Source organism: Danio aesculapii, chromosome 11 (genome assembly GCF_903798145.1).
Source record: "Danio aesculapii chromosome 11, fDanAes4.1, whole genome shotgun sequence".
NCBI classification, from domain to species: Eukaryota; Metazoa; Chordata; class Actinopteri; order Cypriniformes; family Danionidae; genus Danio; species Danio aesculapii.
In genome coordinates this window covers 41,908,600-41,930,287 of record NC_079445.1, presented here as the reverse complement: position 1 = coordinate 41,930,287, position 21,688 = coordinate 41,908,600, and the positions used below count along the sequence as shown (strand labels likewise).

General features: G+C 37.0%; 1 protein-coding gene across 2 annotated transcripts in view; it reads right to left on the bottom strand.

The window, feature by feature from the left end:
* Nucleotides 1–21,688, bottom strand: part of pax7a (paired box 7a) — a 122,246-nt gene that overhangs the window by 65,799 nt on the left and 34,759 nt on the right. For both annotated transcript variants that reach the window (XM_056467999.1, XM_056468000.1), the window contains exon 5: nucleotides 14,476–14,675. In XM_056467999.1, coding sequence (XP_056323974.1) covers nucleotides 14,476–14,675 — 200 coding nt within the window. The remainder of the gene's footprint in view (nucleotides 1–14,475; nucleotides 14,676–21,688) is intronic.

Below are 21,688 nucleotides of genomic sequence, written 5' to 3'. Positions count from 1 at the left end.
TCTCCTGTGGTGACCCCGGATGGATAAAAGGACTAAGCCGAAGGAAAATGAATGAATGAATAAATAAACTCTTCATTGATACTATGTTAAGATATAGGAAAGTTGGCTAAGGTATAACAATTTGAAAATCCAAATAAAGTGATTAGCAATGCATATTAGTAACCAAAATATTGAGTTTTGATATTAAAGTAGGAAATTTACTAAATATCTTTAATTCAACTGAATTTATCTTTATTTCTATAGCGCTTTTACAATGTTGCTGTCAAAGCAGCTTAACATAGAAGTTTTAGTAAATTGAAACTGTCAGTTTAATTTTCAGAGTTGAAATCTTCATGAAACATGATCTTTACTTAATATTCTAATGATTTTTGCCATAAAAGAAAAATCTTTTTTAACCATACAATGTATTTTTGTCTATTGCTAAAAGTATATCCATGCAACGTCAGATTGGTTTTGTGGTCCAGGGTCACAAAAATGACAAGAGTCTCTTCAAGAATAACAGCGCAGTCGCAAATACTAATTATCTGTCATTTTAAATCTTTTCCACTATGCTTCAAACCACTAGCTTTAACACATTTGACATCAAAACATTATTATTATGATCAGGTTTTCTTTTATAGTGAAGCTTCAAACAAGTTTAAGTTCACCCTAAATCACTCCATATTTTGATATTGCTTATTCACAAAACTTCATTGAAATTAGTTTTCAGAAATGTCATTTTTATATATGTAAAAGGGGCATTATATAATTTCAAGAGTTCACACTTAGATATGTTTGACAATAATAGCAGGTTTGGCATGCTGTCCCGGGAGAAAACCCTGAGCTCGGACATAATTGAGCCCAGGGTTGCCGCCTAGTCAATGAGCATGTAAAGGGGTAAAATATCAGGTAGTTCCCGAGAGCTCCCCGTGGTAAAAGAGGAAAGGGGGAGATGGGGTGGATGGGGGAATGTTCAAAAAAAGAAGATGAGGGAGTAACGCTAGTCGGGCTATTTATAGTGGGTTTGAAATGATCTGATTGGCTTCCTAATGATTACAGATGAGAAACCAGCCGCGATCAATCATATCACGTGCTCCTCTCAAAATTAGTTAGTGAAACTTCCCTAAATCAAATGAATTTGCATGCATCTCAGCGCTGGAAAATCCATCTGAGCACTGGATTAAATCAGGTTACAAGTTTAGTATCATTCCATGAATCAGAAAATACTGTAAATAAAGTAAATAACTGAAAACAAAACAAAAATAGACACATTATTAGCGATAAAACGTTTGATGCGTGTACGTTTTTTAGTAAACAATATAATTTTTTTTTTTAGTAAACAACTTATTGCAATGGAAATCTAACAGCAAATATCTACTAATATGAGATATAAAGAGGTCACAGAGTGCAGAAATAAACTATGATTATGCCTTTAAAATGTCTTCCTTAATAAGATCATTTCTGTGAGAAAGTGAATTTGATTTTTGAAATATCATTTAAGCTCCACAGAAACACATAAAACAATCCTTTTTGGACTTTTTCCTTCTTTGTTTGCTCTCCGTTCACCCTCACACAAACTAATCACACATTTTTTGCATGTGCAATGACAGTTCATAAAGAGATTTGTGATGCATCCTCACTGAGATGCCTGCATCCATGTGGTCAGATCACTTACGGTGCAGCCAGCAGATCTTGTGGCTTTAGCATGTGCTCGAGGAAGACTCCTGTCTGCCTTAATCACACCAGCATATCTCTCTAAGTGAATTTGCTGCTTTTGAAAGTGCTTTGGCGTCACAGAGGTACACAAGTTAACTCTATCAAGTTAAACATTGAGTCCAATATGCCTAAATAAATACAGTTCTGTTTCATAGCAGGGCGAGATGCGTCAGTGCCTTCGTGAGATTATATGTATGTGTGTGTGCGCGTGTGTGTTTTCTGGGTCGCTCCAGTCGTACCCTCTGAGCTGGATTTGGAAGCTAGTCACAAAGTCACCTTGAACAGTCCCAGATTCCTACTCTCGCTGTCTGCAATCCAGCCTAATTCCTCCACTGAGACGGTTTTCATCCAGCCTACACCAAAACCACATGAGGAAGAACTTTAGCGCCGTCCACTGACAGCGATTCTTAGTCTGTGATGACAGACGAGAGGGAAAATGTCGAAACAATGGGGCTGATGCAGGATAAACGGTTTGGAAAAATACATATATACACTGTAACAAAATTGAAAGTAGTATGCGAATGCTACGTTATGCATATAAATTTTAGGATAGAGTTCACCCAAATTTTATTCCAAGTCTGCAAAACTGTAAGATACTTTAGAATTTTCCAAGTCATCTTTATCCTACATGAAAAACTACTGTATAGATATTTATAGTAAATACTACAGTGTTTTTGAACTATACTATAGTAAAAGTACTTCAATAACTGTTGCAATTCTATAATTGCTAAGGTAAACAACAACAGTAACAAACAAATTACTCAATGCTATAAATTGGCAATTACTAAGTTTTAAAGTAACTATTAGACTACAATACACCGTTTAGTGTGGTAAAAACTAAAGTATATTTCTTCAGTTCATGATAGTTAATACTACAACATGCTTTCTTTAACAAAGTAGGAGCTGTAAATAATATGTACAATATAATACATTTTCCTATAGTGAAAAAACACTATAATAATTCGTATTTTTCATGTGGACATACAACACAGACTATTTCAAAGCATCTTTATCATAATAAACAGGAGAATAAGGTCATTATTTCGTAAAAAAAAAAAAATGATCTGCTATGTTTAATCAAATTTAGCGTCAGCTGTAAAGCAGCTGTAAATGGACAAAGGTCTCATTATTCAGCTCAATTCAGTACAGAAACAGTGTCAAATTATCCTATGAGTTATCCAAAAAGATTAAATATAAAGCAGCACTACCCAAGAAATCAGATATATGCTAATTATATATGACATACAAGTGTAAGTATATATAAAACATTTGAATTTATGCTGCAGAAATGATATTTATTTATACTTGTATCAAATTCTCAAAAATGGCTGTTTAAATATATTTTTTCAACTATTGTAATTACAAATATGTTCAATATGTTCAAATATATCAGCTATAATTTCATATAGGGCCATATGTAAGAATCCCATATGGGTACAGTAGACATCAGTGTCATTCAGTTCGTCCAGTTCAATGCTGATTCAAAATTCAGTTCAATTCAGATCCATACATGTTGTATTTTCCAGCTCATTTCATTTTCAGTTTTGTACTAATGCGATAGTTTCAGTGCACTTGAATCAGTAAAATGACTGAATATGAATAGTTTTTAAGAAGCAAGCCATAAGTTTAAAATAAGTAGTTAAAAGGTAGTTAAAAGGTTGACAAAATGTGCACTATTCACTATCTATCTATGGTGGGGTTGAAACCCCCCCCTCACACAATTGTAAACCACTTTGGGTGTACGGCCATTCACAACAAACACATTATATAAATGGGTATTACAATCAATCAATCAATCAAATCAAATCAAATCAAATCAATGTAGATGCTGCACACTGGTGGTGTTGAGACCCCCCTAACACAATTGCCAAAGCAATTTGGCTGCATGGCCATACAAAATAAATTAGCTATATTAATGACATTACAATCAACCAACCGGCCAACCAACTGACCTAACAACCACCCAACCAACCAACCAATCAACCAACCAACTGACCAACCAACCGACCAACCAACCGACCAGCCGACTGACCAACCAACCGACCAACCAACCAACCGACCAACCGACAACCAACCGACCAACCAACCGACCAACCAACCGACCAATCAACCAACCAACTGACCAACCAACCGACCAACCAACCGACCAGCCGTCCAACCGACCAACCAACCGACCAACCAACCAACCGACCAACCGACAACCAACCGACCAACCAACCGACCAACCAACCGACCAACCAACCGACCGACCAACCAACCGACCAACCAACCGACTAACCGACCAACCAACCAACCGACCAATCGGCCAACCAACCAACCAACCAACCAACCGACCAACCAACCGACCGACCGACCGACCGACCGACCGGCCGGCCAACCAACCGACCAATCAACCGACCAACCAGCCGACCAACCAACCGACCAACCAACCAACCAACCAACCAACCGACCAACCAACCAACCAATCAACCAACCGACCAACCGACCAACCGACCAACCGACCAACCGACCAGCCGACCAAACGACCAACCAACCGACCAACTGACCAACCGACCAACCAACCAGCCAACCAAACAATCAACCAATCAACCAAACAAACAAACAACCAATCAACCAAACAACCAATCAAACAAACAAACAAACAAACAACCAATCAAACAAACAACCAACCAATCAACTTTGATTCAGTGATGATGTGGGTGAGAAAGGATGTGTGTTTGTTTGATGATGTGACTGAATGTGCTGTTGTTTCCATCATTATGGACTATAAAATCAAAGGCTGGCCTCAACGCTCTCTGTCTGTCTGATAAAGGAGTCTATAGAGATTTGTGTTTACTCCACACACTCACATATAAACGGGATAAACCTGTGTGCACATGCACAACGTTCTTTATTCCCGATGCTTCCTGCATTGCAACTCCCTCATTTGTGAGACCACTGGCCCACCGTGTACACTAAAACACACACAAACAGGAGTGCACTCAATAAGTCACTACGCACAAACAGCCACCCGTAAATCTAGCATAGTGTTGGACACAACAACAGTCTCCACTGAAAGCCGCTTCTTCTTTAGGAAAATGTTGTTAAGGGATGCCTTTAAAAGGTTTCAGGCCGTTCACCTCGTGTTTCAAAGGAATGAACATTAAACAAGGACGACATCTGTTTTTATACCAACAAATGTGATTCGGTCAAACAAGCAATGTGTTGACTACATCAAACAATCGTTTTTTTTTCTCTCTCTTTCTTCTGTGGCCCGCTCGAATTCTCTCTCTCTCTTTCTCTCCGTCTGGCGCTATGCTAATTAACATTACTGGGAATGCGAATTGCAAAAAAGGAGACTGGGATTACTTAGATAAGAATCAACGAACACAAAGCGGCTAAAAGAAAGTCATTTAAATTCTAATAATGCGCAACTGTTAGAACATTCTCACTCATGCATTGCAACAATTTTGCTCTCTACAGTCTTCATAAATCCTATTTATTCTTTTATGGTGCACAAGCTAAGACTCTCAGGAACAGAGTTGCCTGTTGGGCTGGATGGGATTTTCTTGCTGGCGCTTTCCAAGCAAGGAATTGCTTGAATAATATACGGAATATCTCGACAATACAAACTGTCTGCATGTAAAAACTTTAAAGAAGCCAAAAAAGACGTTCAATACAAGATCAAAACTGCATTAAGGGGTTCACCAAAATAGTTATAGTATAGAATAGTTCACCGAAAATTTTCATTTAATCACCTTTAACTTGTTCAAAACCTGTTTGAGTTTCATTCTTCTATTAACCCTCTACTGCACGCATTATGAGAGATCTATAAAAAATGTGACTGTTTTTATTAGAATGGCGTAACTTGTTTCCATATGGTAGTGTCATAGTACCATACGCCCAATAGTGGATCTAGCATTCAGTATAATTAATTTTGTTGTTTGTGTTGATTTAATTGGTGGTGCAGTATCATAAGCTTGAATACAGAACTTATCAATGACACCTTAAACATACTTTCTAACAACTGATATTAAAATAGCTATTATTTATTCCATTCCTTTTTTTGGCGAATATTATTGAAAACAAACACAATATTGTATTATCCTGTATACAACATACAGTAGGTATAAATATATAACTATTTCCTGCAGTAAATATTATAACAAATAAATAATAGGTATAATATATACTTATTATTTGTTGGAAGTGGATGCCCTTCAAGCTGCAACCCAGTACTGGGAAACACCCATTCACATACATATACACAGACACACACTCATACACTACTGCCAATTTAGTTTATTCAATTCACCTAAACACATGTGTTTGGATTGTGGGGGAAACCAGAGCACCCAGAGGAAACCCACACCAACATGGGGAGAACATGCAAACTCCACACAGAAATGCCAACTGACCCAGCCGAGACTCAAATCAGCAACCTTCTTGCTGTGAGGCGGCAGTGCTAACCACTAAGCCACTGTGCCACCCTAACATTATACATTTTTCATTTAAATGTTTTATTGTAATAAATACCCTGTAAGCACTTTACATCCTAAATATTTACATTTATATCAATGTCAATGCTACAGCAGCATCAAAACCTCTTGTTAGCAGCTAGCATTAAAACTCTCAGGTAGAGAAGGGCTAACTTCCTGCCAAATTGATTTGTACGCTTCATAAAGGGAAATGCTTACACCTTATTAGATTCCACTAACTATAATAGCTGCACGCAAAAAAGCACACAGATTGTGAAAGGGTTTCTATTTCAGAAAGGAGTAGCACGAGCCAGCAGCGCCGCTCTCTTATGACTGCTAAGTGAAGTGGAGCCGCCGCAGCCTCTTAAAAACTTCAGACCAAATAGGAATAGAATGCAATTCACTTCATCATGGCTGATTTATAACAAGCACCAGTCGTTCTGCCTCTTGCCACTTTGTTTTTTTTTATTGCTGGTTGAAAATGCTCCCTTTGCTTCACCTAGCTAACACTAGCAAACGTTTCTCCTTCCGCTAATGGGCTGAATGCTGGCTCGACTCCCTCAGATGTCACAAGGCATTTATGTGGTGCTCATTCACCTCATGAAAGTAAAGCAGCAGGACTGTGAAGCCACAGGGAGAAAAGGCTATGCTAGGGTACGTAACCCTGTCACAACCCTTTAGCATCTCTGCTATCATCACAGTAAATTTGAACTGATACTGACAGTGAGATTTATCAGGTAAAATCAGACTGGATCTGAGGAAGACTGGAATAACTCTAATCGATAGGATGAAGATCCTCCAATAATAGCAAATTAAATGTTTTGGAAACAAGAACTGCTCTCCAGGAATGACTCATTTTGGTTACACTTTACTTTAAGGTACAATTCTTGCTAACAACAAACCATTAGCTAAGATTTTAGCTCACTATACTCCCAATTTGCTGCTTATAAATAACTATTCAGGTAGTAGTTGGGTTTAGTAAAACCGTTATATAAATGAACATGAACTGAATTAAATTAATATAAATGAACATGAATTGAATTAATATAAATTAACATGAATTGAATTAATATAAATGAACATTATTGAATTGAATTAATATAAATGAACATGAACTGAATTGAATTATTATAAATGAACATGAACTGAATTGAATTATTATAAATGAACATGAACTGAATTGAATTATTATAAATGAACATGAACTGAATTGAATTAATATAAATGAACATGAACTGAATTGAATTAATATAAATGAACATGAACATGAATTGAATTAATATAAATGAACATGAACATGAATTGAATTAATATAAATGAACATGAATTGAATTAATATAAATGAACATTATTGAATTGAATTAATATAAATGAACATTATTGAATTGAATTATTATAAATGAACATGAACTGAATTGAATTGTTATAAATGAACATGAACTGAATTGAATTAATATAAATGAACATGAACTGAATTGAATTGTTATAAATGAACATGAACTGAATTGAATTAATATAAATGAACATGAATTGAATTAATATAAATGAACATGAATTGAATTAATATAAATGAACATGAACTGAATTGAATTAATATAAATGAACATGAACTGAATTGAATTAATATAAATGAACATGAACTGAATTGAATTAATATAAATGAACATGAACTGAATTAATATAAATGAACATTATTGAATTGAATTATTATAAATGAACATGAACTGAATTGAATTATTATAAATGAACATGAACTGAATTGAATTATTATAAATGAACATGAACTGAATTGAATTATTATAAATGAACATGAACTGAATTGAATTGTTATAAATGAACATGAACTGAATTGAATTAATATAAATGAACATGAACATGAATTGAATTAATATAAATGAACATGAACTGAATTGAATTAATATAAATGAACATGAACTGAATTGAATTGTTATAAATGAACATGAACTGAATTGAATTAATATAAATGAACATGAATTGAATTAATATAAATGAACATGAATTGAATTAATATAAATGAACATGAACTGAATTGAATTAATATAAATGAACATGAACTGAATTGAATTAATATAAATGAACATTATTGAATTGAATTATTATAAATGAACATTATTGAATTGAATTATTATAAATGAACATGAACTGAATTGAATTATTATAAATGAACATGAACTGAATTGAATTATTATAAATGAACATGAACTGAATTGAATTATTATAAATGAACATGAACTGAATTGAATTGTTATAAATGAACATGAACTGAATTGAATTAATATAAATGAACATGAACATGAATTGAATTAATATAAATGAACATGAACTGAATTGAATTAATATAAATGAACATGAACTGAATTGAATTGTTATAAATGAACATGAACTGAATTGAATTATTATAAATGAACATGAACTGAATTGAATTGTTATAAATGAACATGAACTAAATTGAATTAATATAAATGAACATGAACTGAATTGAATTGTTATAAATGAACATGAACATGAATTGAATTAATATAAATGAACATGAACTGAATTGAATTATTATAAATGAACATGAACTGAATTGAATTATTATAAATGAACATGAACTGAACTGAATTAGGTATTGGCAGGATTAGTGATGTAGAATAAGATCATACTTTATAATTACTAATAAACAGCATAAAACTTCGGGCAGACAGAATCTGTGGATTTTATTTGCTATTTCTGTGCAGAATTTTGTATAAAATAAAAGCCGGAGATTTAATGTGGAATAGTTTTAACCATATACGAGCTGAAAACTTAACAAATGATAACTACTGACATTTATTTAATGTTCACAATGCAAATCCAATTAGAACCACTTGCTTGGTAAACAAAACTACAGTAGGTTTCTCAAATAATACATCCACTATAACTTTGCATATTGCATGGTACATAAATCATCGAATCATTCATTCATTAATTTTTTTTGTCGGCTTAGTCCCTTTAATAATCCAGGGTCACCACGGCGGAATGAACCACCAACTCATCCAGCATATGTTTTACGCAGCGGATGCCCTTGCAGCCGCAACCCATCTCTGGGAAACATCCATACACACTCATTCACACTCATACTACGGACAATTTAGCCTACCCAATTCATCTGTGCCGCATGTCTTTGGACTGTGGGGGAAACCGGAGCACCGGAGGAAACCCACGCGAACACAGGGAGAAAATGCCAAACCAACATTTTCATACTTTAACATTACGACCAAGTATATTTTATTAAGTTAACATTTTAGTTAAAGGCATAGTTCACCCAAAAAACGAAAATTTATTCACTACTTACTTTCCCTCACATGGTTCTAAACCTTTAGGAGGCTTTTTTTTCTGATGAACACAACGTGAAGTTGATTTATAAACTAAATTCAAGAGGATCACGTGCTTATGAATGCTTGCAGCCGGTGCCGCATTATTCAATTTATGATTCACCAATCAGACGATTCCTAAGCCACTATAAATACCCTTAGTTCCATATAACAGCCATCTTCGTTTTGAAGAATCCCCCCTTCCACCCCTACTCCTCCTCCTTTCCTAGCTGGGTGGCACGGTGGCCGAGTGGTAAGCACTGTTGCCTCACAGCAAGAACATCACTGGTTCTAGTCCTTACCAAGTCAGCCAACGTTACTGTGCGGAGTTTACACGTTCTCCCTGTGCTCACATGGGTTTCCCCCGGGTTCCCCGGTTTCCCCCCACCGTCGAAAAACATGCAACTTAAGTTAATTGACTAATCCAAATCGGCACCATAGACATGCTCCTAGTAAGTAGTTATTTCTTAAGAGCAATCACTATCTGTTCATTAGCTACTACAGCAGGGGAGTTCTGGAGATCTACCTGAGCTCAAACTCTCCTCTCGCCTTGCAAATGGGAGGGAGCCCAGGGCTCAAGGACCTTTTGAGCTCAGGGCTCTCTCCCGGGACAGCATGCCAAACAAGCTCTATAATCAATCATCAGCTAGGTGTGAACTCTTGAAACAACATATTATGAAGAAATCTGTAACCACTGACATCCAAAGTAGAAAAAAAACAAATACTATGGATGCCAATGGTTACATGTTTTCAATATTTTTCTAAAAATCTTCTTCTGTGTTAGACAGAAGAAAGAAACTCATAAAGGTTTGAAACAAGTAAAGAGCGAGAATCATGACAGAATTCAATTCAATCACTTTTGGGAGAACTCATTCATTCATTTTACTTCAAGCTTACTCCCTGATTTATCAGGGATCGCCACAGTGGAATAAACTGCCAACTACCCTGTCTTATGTTTTATGCAGGGGATGCCCTTAGAGTCGCAACCCAGTAATGGAAAACAGTTTGGGTAAAACATCCCTTTAATTACAGTATATTCTAGCCCTAACCCTAATCCTATGCATTTAATTGCCCCAAGACTACAGAACTACCCCTGTACAGCATGCTCTGGAGCTGATGATCCAGGGGTTGAGCGGCCCCTTACTTGGCCTCTGTCTCACCCCAGTGCCCTACTCTCCATTCCCTGCTAAACTGACATCTGCCGGATGGGTCTGCACAGCTGTGGCGGAGCAGGTCACCAGCCAGGGCCAAAGGTCTGATCTCGCTCTGGCCTGTGAGGAACCTCTATACACAAACCTGCCCGCATATACCAAGCCAAACCAGTGGGAACGTCTGTGAAATGGTCCTAATGGTAAATGCACGAAGAACATTTTGCATTCTTTCCATGAAACAGCATGTCATATTTTATTCGGACACATGAAAAGGTCTTTGCCAATGGAGCTGCCATGTACAAGCCGTGGAATGTATTGTTGGGTATTATGCCAAACCCGGACACCTCACTGAACTAGTGCTTCGAGTGGGTTAAATGCATTAAGTGCCCTTTAATGTCAGTCCAATGGGAGGTCAAAGTGTGCGCTACAATGAACTGCACTTTTATGAGTAAATCTGCATGAGCACTTCACCAGACTGACTCCTTTAACAGTTAAAAAAAAGTCAATGGCAAAAACACACATATGAAGGAGGGCTGCTTTGAGGAGGGGGAAGAACTTTCACAATAGACTCCATAGAGAAAAATCACACACAATCCCCCCCCCCCCACCCCAACAGCGGACCGAGCAGCGAACAACATTGAAGACCTATGGCCATTATTTACCGTGCTTAACCAGAGTCACTTTCTCAGGGTGACCTTTTCTGAAGATTTAGTTTGAGTTGACCTTTGGAGATTTTCAAAGTGTTCCAGAATTAGATTATGAGAAAAATTGCATTAACAAATTATATCCATGACTCGAATACCTCAGCTTTTCACATGATATCCCTTTAGCCCTATTATGCGAGAGGGGGAAGATGTGTACTTTTGGTTATTCTGCCTTGTTCAAGGTTTTCCTCTGGTCCTATCTCTTGTCTTTTTTATCAGTTACCAGAAATACACCCTGGGGGATTCATGTGGGCCAAGAAATGCACAACTGACCTACAAACATGGCTCATTGGTTGCAGTTACAAGCTGGAAGAGAAGACACTTGTGTTTGACAACCATGTGGCTTTGCATTGACCAATTAGGTGTGTTTTCTTACACCGTATCATCACAACTAATATGCATAGTCGATTTATTTATTTATTTATTTTACTTGGGACTTTCCCTTTCGTTCTCTCGAAATCCCCAAGACATTGCTATCTTGTGCAATGCTGTTTAAGTAATAATGAATGTTCTGACATACACCGGAGATTAGCCGACATAAACCTACAATCAATGCAAATCGGTCCCCTAAATACATCATGTGTGAAATATTACTAGAAAACAGGCATAGCATAAATCTCTCAACATTCTCCCAAGAGTGTGGAAGCAACCATTTAGACACATATGTCTTCTTCCTTGAATGCTTAGAGACAGACAAAGACATATGTTGAATCAGTTACCCTGCCTTGTATATTTTCTGCTGAGGAACCCAAGTAAGGTAGCTGGGATCTACAGAGGACAACTTGGATGAGAGTTTGGAGAAACCTAGAGCCCCGACCCCCACCTTGCAGAGTCTTTTACAAGCGCTTGATTGATTAATGTTGTTGTCAGTGAACAGAGTCCCCAGAGAGATCCAGAGGGATCCTTTCTGATATGTAGAGGGATTTACAAGTGCGGCCAGCTTTCAAGTGCTGGGAAGCGATCGCCGGCCAAGGGAAGAGATGAGAAATCCATCAGGAATGCATTTTGTCTGTTCTTCTTTCTTCTCTTCTCTTTTTCCCCCATCCCTCTTTTCGTCTCCCACTAGCTCGGAGTGCAGCTGCTGCTATAATTCTACCGCATTTGCTTTGCGATGTTACATAAAACTGGGTTCACAAACTGTCAGGAAGCATCCCAAAGAAGAGTGCAAGTAATAGGGCCAGGCTCCAACTGACATCTGAACAAGACTGATGTACTCCCGGAGCGGAGGGGAGGTCAAACAATTAGTCTCTGCTGAATAAATAAATATAACAAACACCGGCAATAAATGGAGGATGACGAGAGAAGAAACGAGGCCTTCTGAAAGCCAATCAGCGATAATAACTGATCAAGAGTCAGGCTCAAAATTCAATCTTTATTTCTATAGTGCTTTTTATAGTGTATATCAGGGGTTCTCAATCTTGGTCCTGAAGATTCGAAGTGCTGCAGATTTGAGCTCTAACTCCAATCAGACACACCTTGGCTAGCTAATCAAGCTCTTACTAGGTTTTTTAGGCCCCACCAATACAATTTTATTTTAAAACGCATACATTTTGCTACCGTTACACCATCCATCCACACCACGCCGGAGTTTTGGAGCTCCGAAAACAGAGCTTTTTGGAAACGCTAAAGAGGCCATTTTAGTTTTAAAACGCTGCTGCTCCGTCTCAGTATGAATGGGGGAAAATGGAGACATCTGAAAACGGAGGCGATCTGATTGGGGATTTTTTTTTTCTTTAATATTAAGTAGCCTACACACAGTTCAGCTTTGCATCCTTTCCTTGTAAGTTCAGACTTTGCAAGTTTGATAAGGAAAACAAAGTCCCGAGGACCAGTCAGGTAAATCTTCAAAGAAAACAGTGTACTTTATAACCTCATTCACGTCACCCTGACTACGATGGTTTACGTTCTTAACAATAAAATGAAAACATGATATGATGAACTGCCTATTTTCATTTTGATATTTACTTAAACACCAAAACCGCTGAGGCATCATGTAGCTGCATATTTATATGAGCGTCATCTTGACTGTATGCATATTTAAAACAAAACGGAGCCTATAACGTTACTGCCTCCTTTCATTTTCATTGAAAATACGAAACATACCCTCTCTTTCGCTGAATATCAGTTTTAATAATCAAAAATGGCCATTATAAAGGTATAGAATATAGAAAATAAAGGCTAGCAATCAGTCAAATATGCAGAATCAGTGTCCGCGGTTACATTAATTAATATATTAACCTAATTATGTTAGCGCTCAGCCAAAACACGTTACCTGAGAACAAGTAATAGATTCAAAAGACCAAAGTCGGGGAATATGTTGTTAGATATAGACAACAAGATGAATTAAATATCATGTTTAACAAATATAGTGAGATTAGATCCAGCGGTAGATGGTAGTGGTGTACAGAGAGTTGTGCAGAAACGCTGGGTGAAACAGGGCCTTACACTCTCAGAAATAAAGGTACGCGAGCTGTCACTGGGGTGGTACCTTTTCAAAAGGTACAAATTTGTACCTAAAAGATCCATATTAATACCTCAAGGGTACATATTAGTACCCAAAAAGTACAAAAGTGTTCCTCTTAAAATTTTTAGGTACTAATATATACTTAAAAGATACCAATATGGACCCTTTAGGTACATATGTGTACATTTTGAAAAGGTACCACTCCAGTGACAGCACGCGTACCTTTATTTCTGAGAGTGTAGAAACATCCTTGCATGTGTGTTGAGGCAAGTTGGAGCTAAAACCGGCAGGACACCAGACCTCCAGGACTGAGTTTGACTGAGTTTGAGAACCCCTGGAGGTCCGGTGTCCTGCCGATTTTAGGGGGGTGGGGGTGGGGGGGTAACTTTTCAAAAGGTACACATTTGTACCTAAAGTGTCCATGTTGGTACCTTAAAAGTATATATTGTGTCAAAGCAGCTTAACACAGATGAAGAAAAGAGAGTAAAAGCCATGGACCCTTCTTGCATCTTAAATCTTAAGTTTACAGCATCTTAAGTTTACCCAACTATCTACTAGAAACCCGGAAATGTGAAAAGGTCTGGTATTAATGAAAAAGGTTTTGGTCAGTGTCATGCAATGTAAATAGCGTGAGTGAACATATCCGACCTGTACACGAGCCTCAGTCAGTTTGGTTCTCTGTGCGAGCTCCTCTCTGGTGTATATGTCAGGGTAGTGTGTCCTCTCGAAGGCCTTCTCCAGCTCCTCCAACTGCTCCGCCGTGAAGGTGGTACGGCTGCGTCTCTGTTTCCTCTTCAGAGGAAGGTCTGGCTCTGACTCCACGTCTGAACCCTCGTCCGTGCGATTACCTGCGCACACAGTTTAAAAGTAAGTCATTGAGCACCAAGTCTCAGAAGATTAAAAACTGCTAGGTTATTTGGTACAGAGACTGAAAATCTGAGCTGTCATCGCTAAGCACAAGTACGGTGGCATAGCACGAATTTGTCAATGGAAAATGATCCTGAAAACCGAGACCGGCTATCACGGCGATATTAATGCTTCAGTTATCTCGATGTGTCAATGGAGCCCTAGATACCGTTTTACTGGGTCTTATTCATATGTGAGAAGTCTTCAGACACATAATCCTGCCACTGAGCCCTGGAGAGGCCTGGGGGACGTAACTGTGAGGGTTAGGGTAATCTACACCAGACACCTTGCTCTCGCACGTCCGCCTTATTCTTTCTGTAGCGGCCTGGGGCTAGCTCCTGAGAGCAAGTGTTTGAAATAAGAATGTATGAGACTTCTGGGCCATTGAATCCTCTCTTTGTGTTTCAGGCTAGTGTTCAAAATATATTACAACATATTTTACATTACTTTTTTTTTTTTTTTTCGCAGGCATCCAGTCAAAGACAAGTGCAGATCGCAGTTGGCAGTTTGCATTTTAGCCAGAGGAGTATTTCCCCGGCACAAAGACGAACACTACTATGACTGAGCCAAGACGAGCATTTGTAAGGAGAGATATGGAGTGTGTTAAGATATATTACTGAAATACATTACCATGATAATTGATTCTAAAATTGCATCATACTTTATTTGTGAGCCACCTCTGTATATCTATTCACGGCAGCAGAAAGCTCGTGAAAGGTCCTGTCACAAAAATCACACTTCTACATTTGCTTTCTTAAAACGCATGAGTGCTAACAAGCAGCGTAGCATGAGTCTTGCTCCAGGCCCTTTGGTCTTGCATCATCCACGGGGGAAAGACAGAAAGAAGGGCTCCGAGCTCCTTCCCCCGCAACGCCACAGCTGCCACAGCGGAGACAAATCTCCTTTGAGCCATGGTGTGCGCTCTCTGCCCACTGCTGATCAGCAGGTTCCTGCACCCTGGACCACTTCACACGACTTTCTCTCCTGCATCTCCGTTTCCTTCTGCCAGAGCAGAGCCTGATCATCTCTCTCTCAAACCCCCATCTGCCAGGCCTCTTCTGCAGCTGATAGGCTGCCAGGAAAAGAGGTTACAAAAGGGCCTGTGGGAGTGCGAAAGTGTGTGTATATTAGTATGTGCATGGGTGTGCGAGTATGTCCGTGAGTATCAGCGAATGCATTCTTCTCGGTGCATGTGGAAGTATTGGGTGCACTTGAAATTGGCAATAGAGGAAAGAAAAAACACAATCCCCCTGCTCAATGCAACTGGAACAATAAACACGCATCCAAGCGTGTTGGACAAAAAATTTATATATTACAATCTTAAGCCTTTCTCACTCTTAAAAAAGTAACATTGTGTGACTTTAGATTGTAATACATTACCTTTTTCCAAACACTTGCATATCCATGCATACATTCTTCTTGGTGCACCAAACTAAATCATCAATAAATAGGACCAAACTCTAGGAAATGCATCTTAATACAAGGTATGAGGGAATTATAAACAACAAAGGTCTTGTGTATTTGCACATGCATGCTTCTCGGTGCATGTGCAAGTTTTGGGTGCACTTGAAATTGACAATGGGGAAAAACAATCACCCAGCTCAATGCAACTGAATCAGTAAACACACATCCAAGTGTGATGGGTAAAAAAGGTATATATTACAATCTTAAGCCTTTCTTACTCTTAAAGAAATGTAACAAAATGTGACTTTAGATTGTAATACATTACCTTTTTCCAAACACTTCCAAATACATTCTTTTTGGTGCACCAAACTAAATGATCAATAAATAGGACCAAACTCTAGGAAATGCATCTTAATACAAGCTACAAGAGAATTATAAACAACAAAGGCAAACAAACAAACTCTGATCTTGTGTATTTACACATGCAATTTTACAATTGTAATATATTACTTTTCCTCCCCAACACTGTATGCTTGCATACCCATGCATACGCTATTCCTGGTGCACCAAACAAAATGATCAATAAATAGAATCAAACTCTAAGAAATACATCTTAGTAAAAGTTACAAGGAAATTATAAACATCAACGGTCTTGTGTATTTGCACATGCATTCTTCTTGGTGCATGTGCAAGTATTGGGTGCACTTGATATTGACAATGGGGAAAAACAATCACCCAGCTCAATGCAACTGGAACAATAAACACACATCCAAGTGTGATGGGTAAAAAAGGTATATATTACAATCTTAAGCCTATCTTACAACTGTAATATATGACTTTTCCCTCAAAACTGTACGCTAGCACATCCATGCACACATTATTCCTGGTGCACCAAACAAAATGATCAATAAATAGAACCAAACTCGAGGAAATCTTTCTTAGTAAGAGTTACGAGGGAAATATAAACAAGAATGGTCTTGTGTATTTGCATATGCATTCTTCTCGGTGCATGTGCAAGTATTGGGTGCATTTGAAATTGACAATGGGGCAAAAACAATCACCCAGCTCAATGCAACTGGAACAATATACACACATCCAAGTGTGATGAGTAAAAAAGGTATATATTACAATCTTAAGCCTATCCTACTAACATAATGTGACTTTAGATTGTAATACATTACCTTTCTCCAAACACTTGCACATCCATGCATACATTATTCTTGATGCACCAAACTAATTGATCAATAAATAGAACCAAACTCTAGAAAATCCATCTTAGTAAGAGTTACGAGGGAATTATGAACAAGAATGCTCTTGTGTATTTGCACATGCATTCTTCTTGGTGCATGTGCAAGTATTGGGTGCACTTGAAATTGACAATAGGGAAAAGCACAATTCCCCAGCTCAATGCAACTGGAACAATACACACACATCCAAGTGTGATGAGTAAAAAAGTTATACATTACAATCTTAAGCCTACTTTACAATTGTACTTTTTCGTCAACACTATAGGCTTGCATATCCATGTATACATTATCCCTGACGCACCAAACAAAATGATCAATAAATAGAACCAAACTCTAGGAAATCCATCTTAGTTTGGGGAAAAGATAAACAACAAAGGTGTTTGTGTATTTACACATGCATTCTTCTCGGTGCATGTGCAAGTATTTGGTGCAACTACATTAACAACACAAGAAAAAAAGCCCTTCCGCAATGCAACTGCTTCAAGATGAACCAATACTGCTGCAGTCTCCAGACCGGCTCTGGAGTTTAATTAAACAAGGAATTAGCGGATTATATGGAGACTATCATTACAGGCCACTCGAGCAGTCTTCACAGAATGTCTTTTTGTCTCCCCGAGCTCTGGCTCAATGATTCTCAATGGATTACATGCGACCGCAGGACATGAGTCCGCATTCATTAAATCAATTCCTCCATCTTCCCCCTTTTAATAAAGATTGATTTTTTTTTTTTGCAACACTGCCTGGCACTCCAACACACACACAACAATCTTGAATATACAAAGTTGAATATGTACATATCCTGGATATCCCTTTGTTGGTTTTCATGAGGATGCGCCAGAGCGATTTGTTGCTAACACACCATGACAACACTTGAGACTGGCGCAGTGGTCTACGGATCACTTTCCAAAGTCACCTCGGCGTCCTGAGGGGGAGGGAAAGACGTGCCGCTGTGATTTTTGTTTCATTGCACAGTTTCGCCACATGAATCATGAGGCAAGATTCTGTCAGCGTTCACTGCCCTCGCGCCTCTTTGTTTTTTTAATGACCACACATTCGACACATCAAAGCCCTCTCGTTTTTTTTTTTAAATTACGAACATACTGTAACCGTATCCGCGTTGAAATATTCTTGCGAAACTCATGTAATCAATGGGTAAAACTTGGAAACGAAACTCAGGTTGTTGTTGGCGTCTCTCAAGCTCCAGCTCAGCCGCCTTGCGAGCCCAAGACGGAGGTCAACAGGCCCCCTGACAACAGCACAGGATTATGATAATGAAACAGATGCTGGCAGAGATAGAGCAGCGAGAGAGGAATGATACAGGCCTCATCTCTGTCCCAAAGAGATCCACTGATTGGGATGCTAGCTTTTATCAAGGGAACAGAAGCAGCAAATGGGTTCAGATAGGTTAAGGCAGACATGTAATATGCTACAAGCATATGGACTCTGCTAGGGCTGGGTGATATGACAGAAATATCATTTCAGGATAGAAGTAATCTCATATCTTAAAAAACGATATATATATATCATAATATACTGCCATTTTTGTAAATTCAATCAATTAACTGTCTATACACACAGTTGAAGTAAGAATTATTAGCCCCCTTTGAATTTTTTTCTTTTTTAAATGTTCACAGTATGTCTGATAATATTTTTTCTTCTGGAGAAAGTCTTATTTGTTTTATTTTGGCTAGAATAAAAGCAGTTTTTAACTTTAAAAAAACATATTTAAGGTCAATATTATTAGTTTCTTTAAGCTATATTATTTTTTCAATTGTTTACAGAACAAACCGTCGTTATACAATAACTTGCCCAATAACTTGCCTAATTACCCTAACCTGCCTAGTTAACCTAATTAACCTAGTTAAGCCTTTAAATGTCACTTTAAGCTGTATAGAAGTGTCTTGAAAAATATCTAGTCAAATATTATTTACTGTCATCATGGCAAAGATAAAATAAATCAGTTATTAGAAACGAGTTATTAAAACTATTATGTTTAGAAATGTGCTGAAAAAAATCTTCTCTCTGTTAAACAGAAATTAGGGAAAAAAATAAACAGGGGGCTAATAATTTTGGAGGACTAATAATTCTGACTTCAACTGTACATATACTGACCACATGTAAAGGACATTTTAATATGCAGCGCTCAACATATTTGAGTACACCCCTCACAAATATCTGATTCAATTTAATATTTTAGCTGTACAATATTATATTTGTGGAAATACATTAGATTAGTCAGCACTGAAGCCAAATTTGGAGCTAATCTAACAAAAAAAAACTTGGACAATGGTCCAAAAATAGTATACCCAAATGTATATGTTAGAGAAAAATATTAAATAAAAAAAAATTAAAAGAGCAATTTCAAGAGAAACAAAAAATATATATATAATTTTGTTGAAAATTTGTTGAATTTAAATGTATAATCTTTTTATTTATAATGATATTTCTATTTCTAAAGATGTTCGATGACTAAAATATTATTTTAATAAATATATCCACTTAATAAATGTGTTTTGTTCAAATGCATCAAATATATTACCTATATTCACTGAGAAATGGATACAAATATTCGTTTTTAAGTGTACAGTTTATACTCTTATGTGATATTTACATATTTAGAATTTCAGGGCAAATATTTGATCAAAAAAGATGTAGAAATATTAAGTAAATATTAATAAAATATAAAAATACAGGACCAACATTCAGTAAATATAAAAAATATATCTTTAAATAAAGTGCAAAATGTAAACATTGTATTTTCAAGATTGTTACTTTCTCACAATGCTGTTCAGAAAGTTTAATATTGCAGTTAAATTATAAATGTAATAATATAATATAATATAATTTTAATAATAATATATTATAATAATATAATATAAATTATGACACAGTATTTAAGATATCCCGGACGAGCCCCCAATTACAGCCACAGCCATAACGCAAATTTATTATTAAATTTTAGCCATAACTGAAATTTATTAGGATAAACAAACAAAATAATAACAAAGTAGGAAGGATTCACAGTAAAACTAAGGCTGAACACAAACGGGAGCACAACCCCGCCTCCGAAGTGCTGCAGTGCGGGCTCTTATAATGCCGACTGTCAATGATCCGCAGGTGTAAAGAAATCTACTTAACCAAAACAAAACAAGAACAAAAACTCTAGAAGGAAAACAACAACAGCACAAGTAAATAAATAAATACATGAGCATGTAAACAATGTCATTTGTGACATCACGAAATAAACAATAGACATAATACGAAACAATAAACGTTCAATATATATATATATATATAGAATGATATATATCAATATAGAATGATATATACCGTCACATTGCACAGCCCTAGTCATAATGTGAAAATGGCTCAACTTGCTGACTGTTTAAGTGTAAAATAAGAAGGCTGAAAGTATTTGAAAGTCGTGTGTCTATTTTAAACTAAATTATCATCATACCTTAATTATTAAAATGCACTACATTTAACACACAGTAATCAGGGGACCCAAAAAAGCAGCAGTTAATTTGCACTTTAAACGCAATTAAGCCCAAGAAGATGTGAGGTCAATTCACAAGAACTCTTCCCTGTTTTAAAACAATAAGGTACATCCTGACTAATCCGCCACACAATAACCAAGCTGTAATTCTATTTGAGGGTTCTGGGGATATTGATAAAGTCCTCTGCTCACTTATCAGCCAATTAAAGCCTAATTATGTTCCATTCACTCGGCGCTACAGCCTGAATGTTTTTCCTCCAGGGCCCGACGTGATCTTTAACGAAATGTTGACTTTGTGCCGAGTATTTAATTTGCAGCAGAATCAGGTGCATACAGGCGAATTTCAGATCGTATTTCATGTAAAAACCAAACCTTTATGGTGCAGAGGGCTAGAAGCAGATAAAGCGCTGCGAGTAGGTTGTCTGCTTCTTGGATGCATGAATCACTAAAGCCAAATCTCATCCATTTAGGGGCCATTATCTGCAACAGTTAAGCCAACATACACATTTAGCTCAATTTAGCAGTCGTTTACGTTAGCTTACGTTGGCTTAAAGGGATAGTTCACCCAAAAATTAAAACGACAAACCCCTTATGTTGTTCCAAAACTGTATGGATCTCTTTCTTCTGTGGAACACAACAGATATTTTGAAAACCGCTTTGACTTTCTTTTTATGGACTTTATCTCTTCCAGAATAACTTGCTTGATAGAAAAAACGAAATGCAAAGACGTTTGCCTCTATTCTTTTGACCATATTTACATGCATTTAAGAGTTACATTAAGGATGTAAATGACTTTATAAATGTTTTT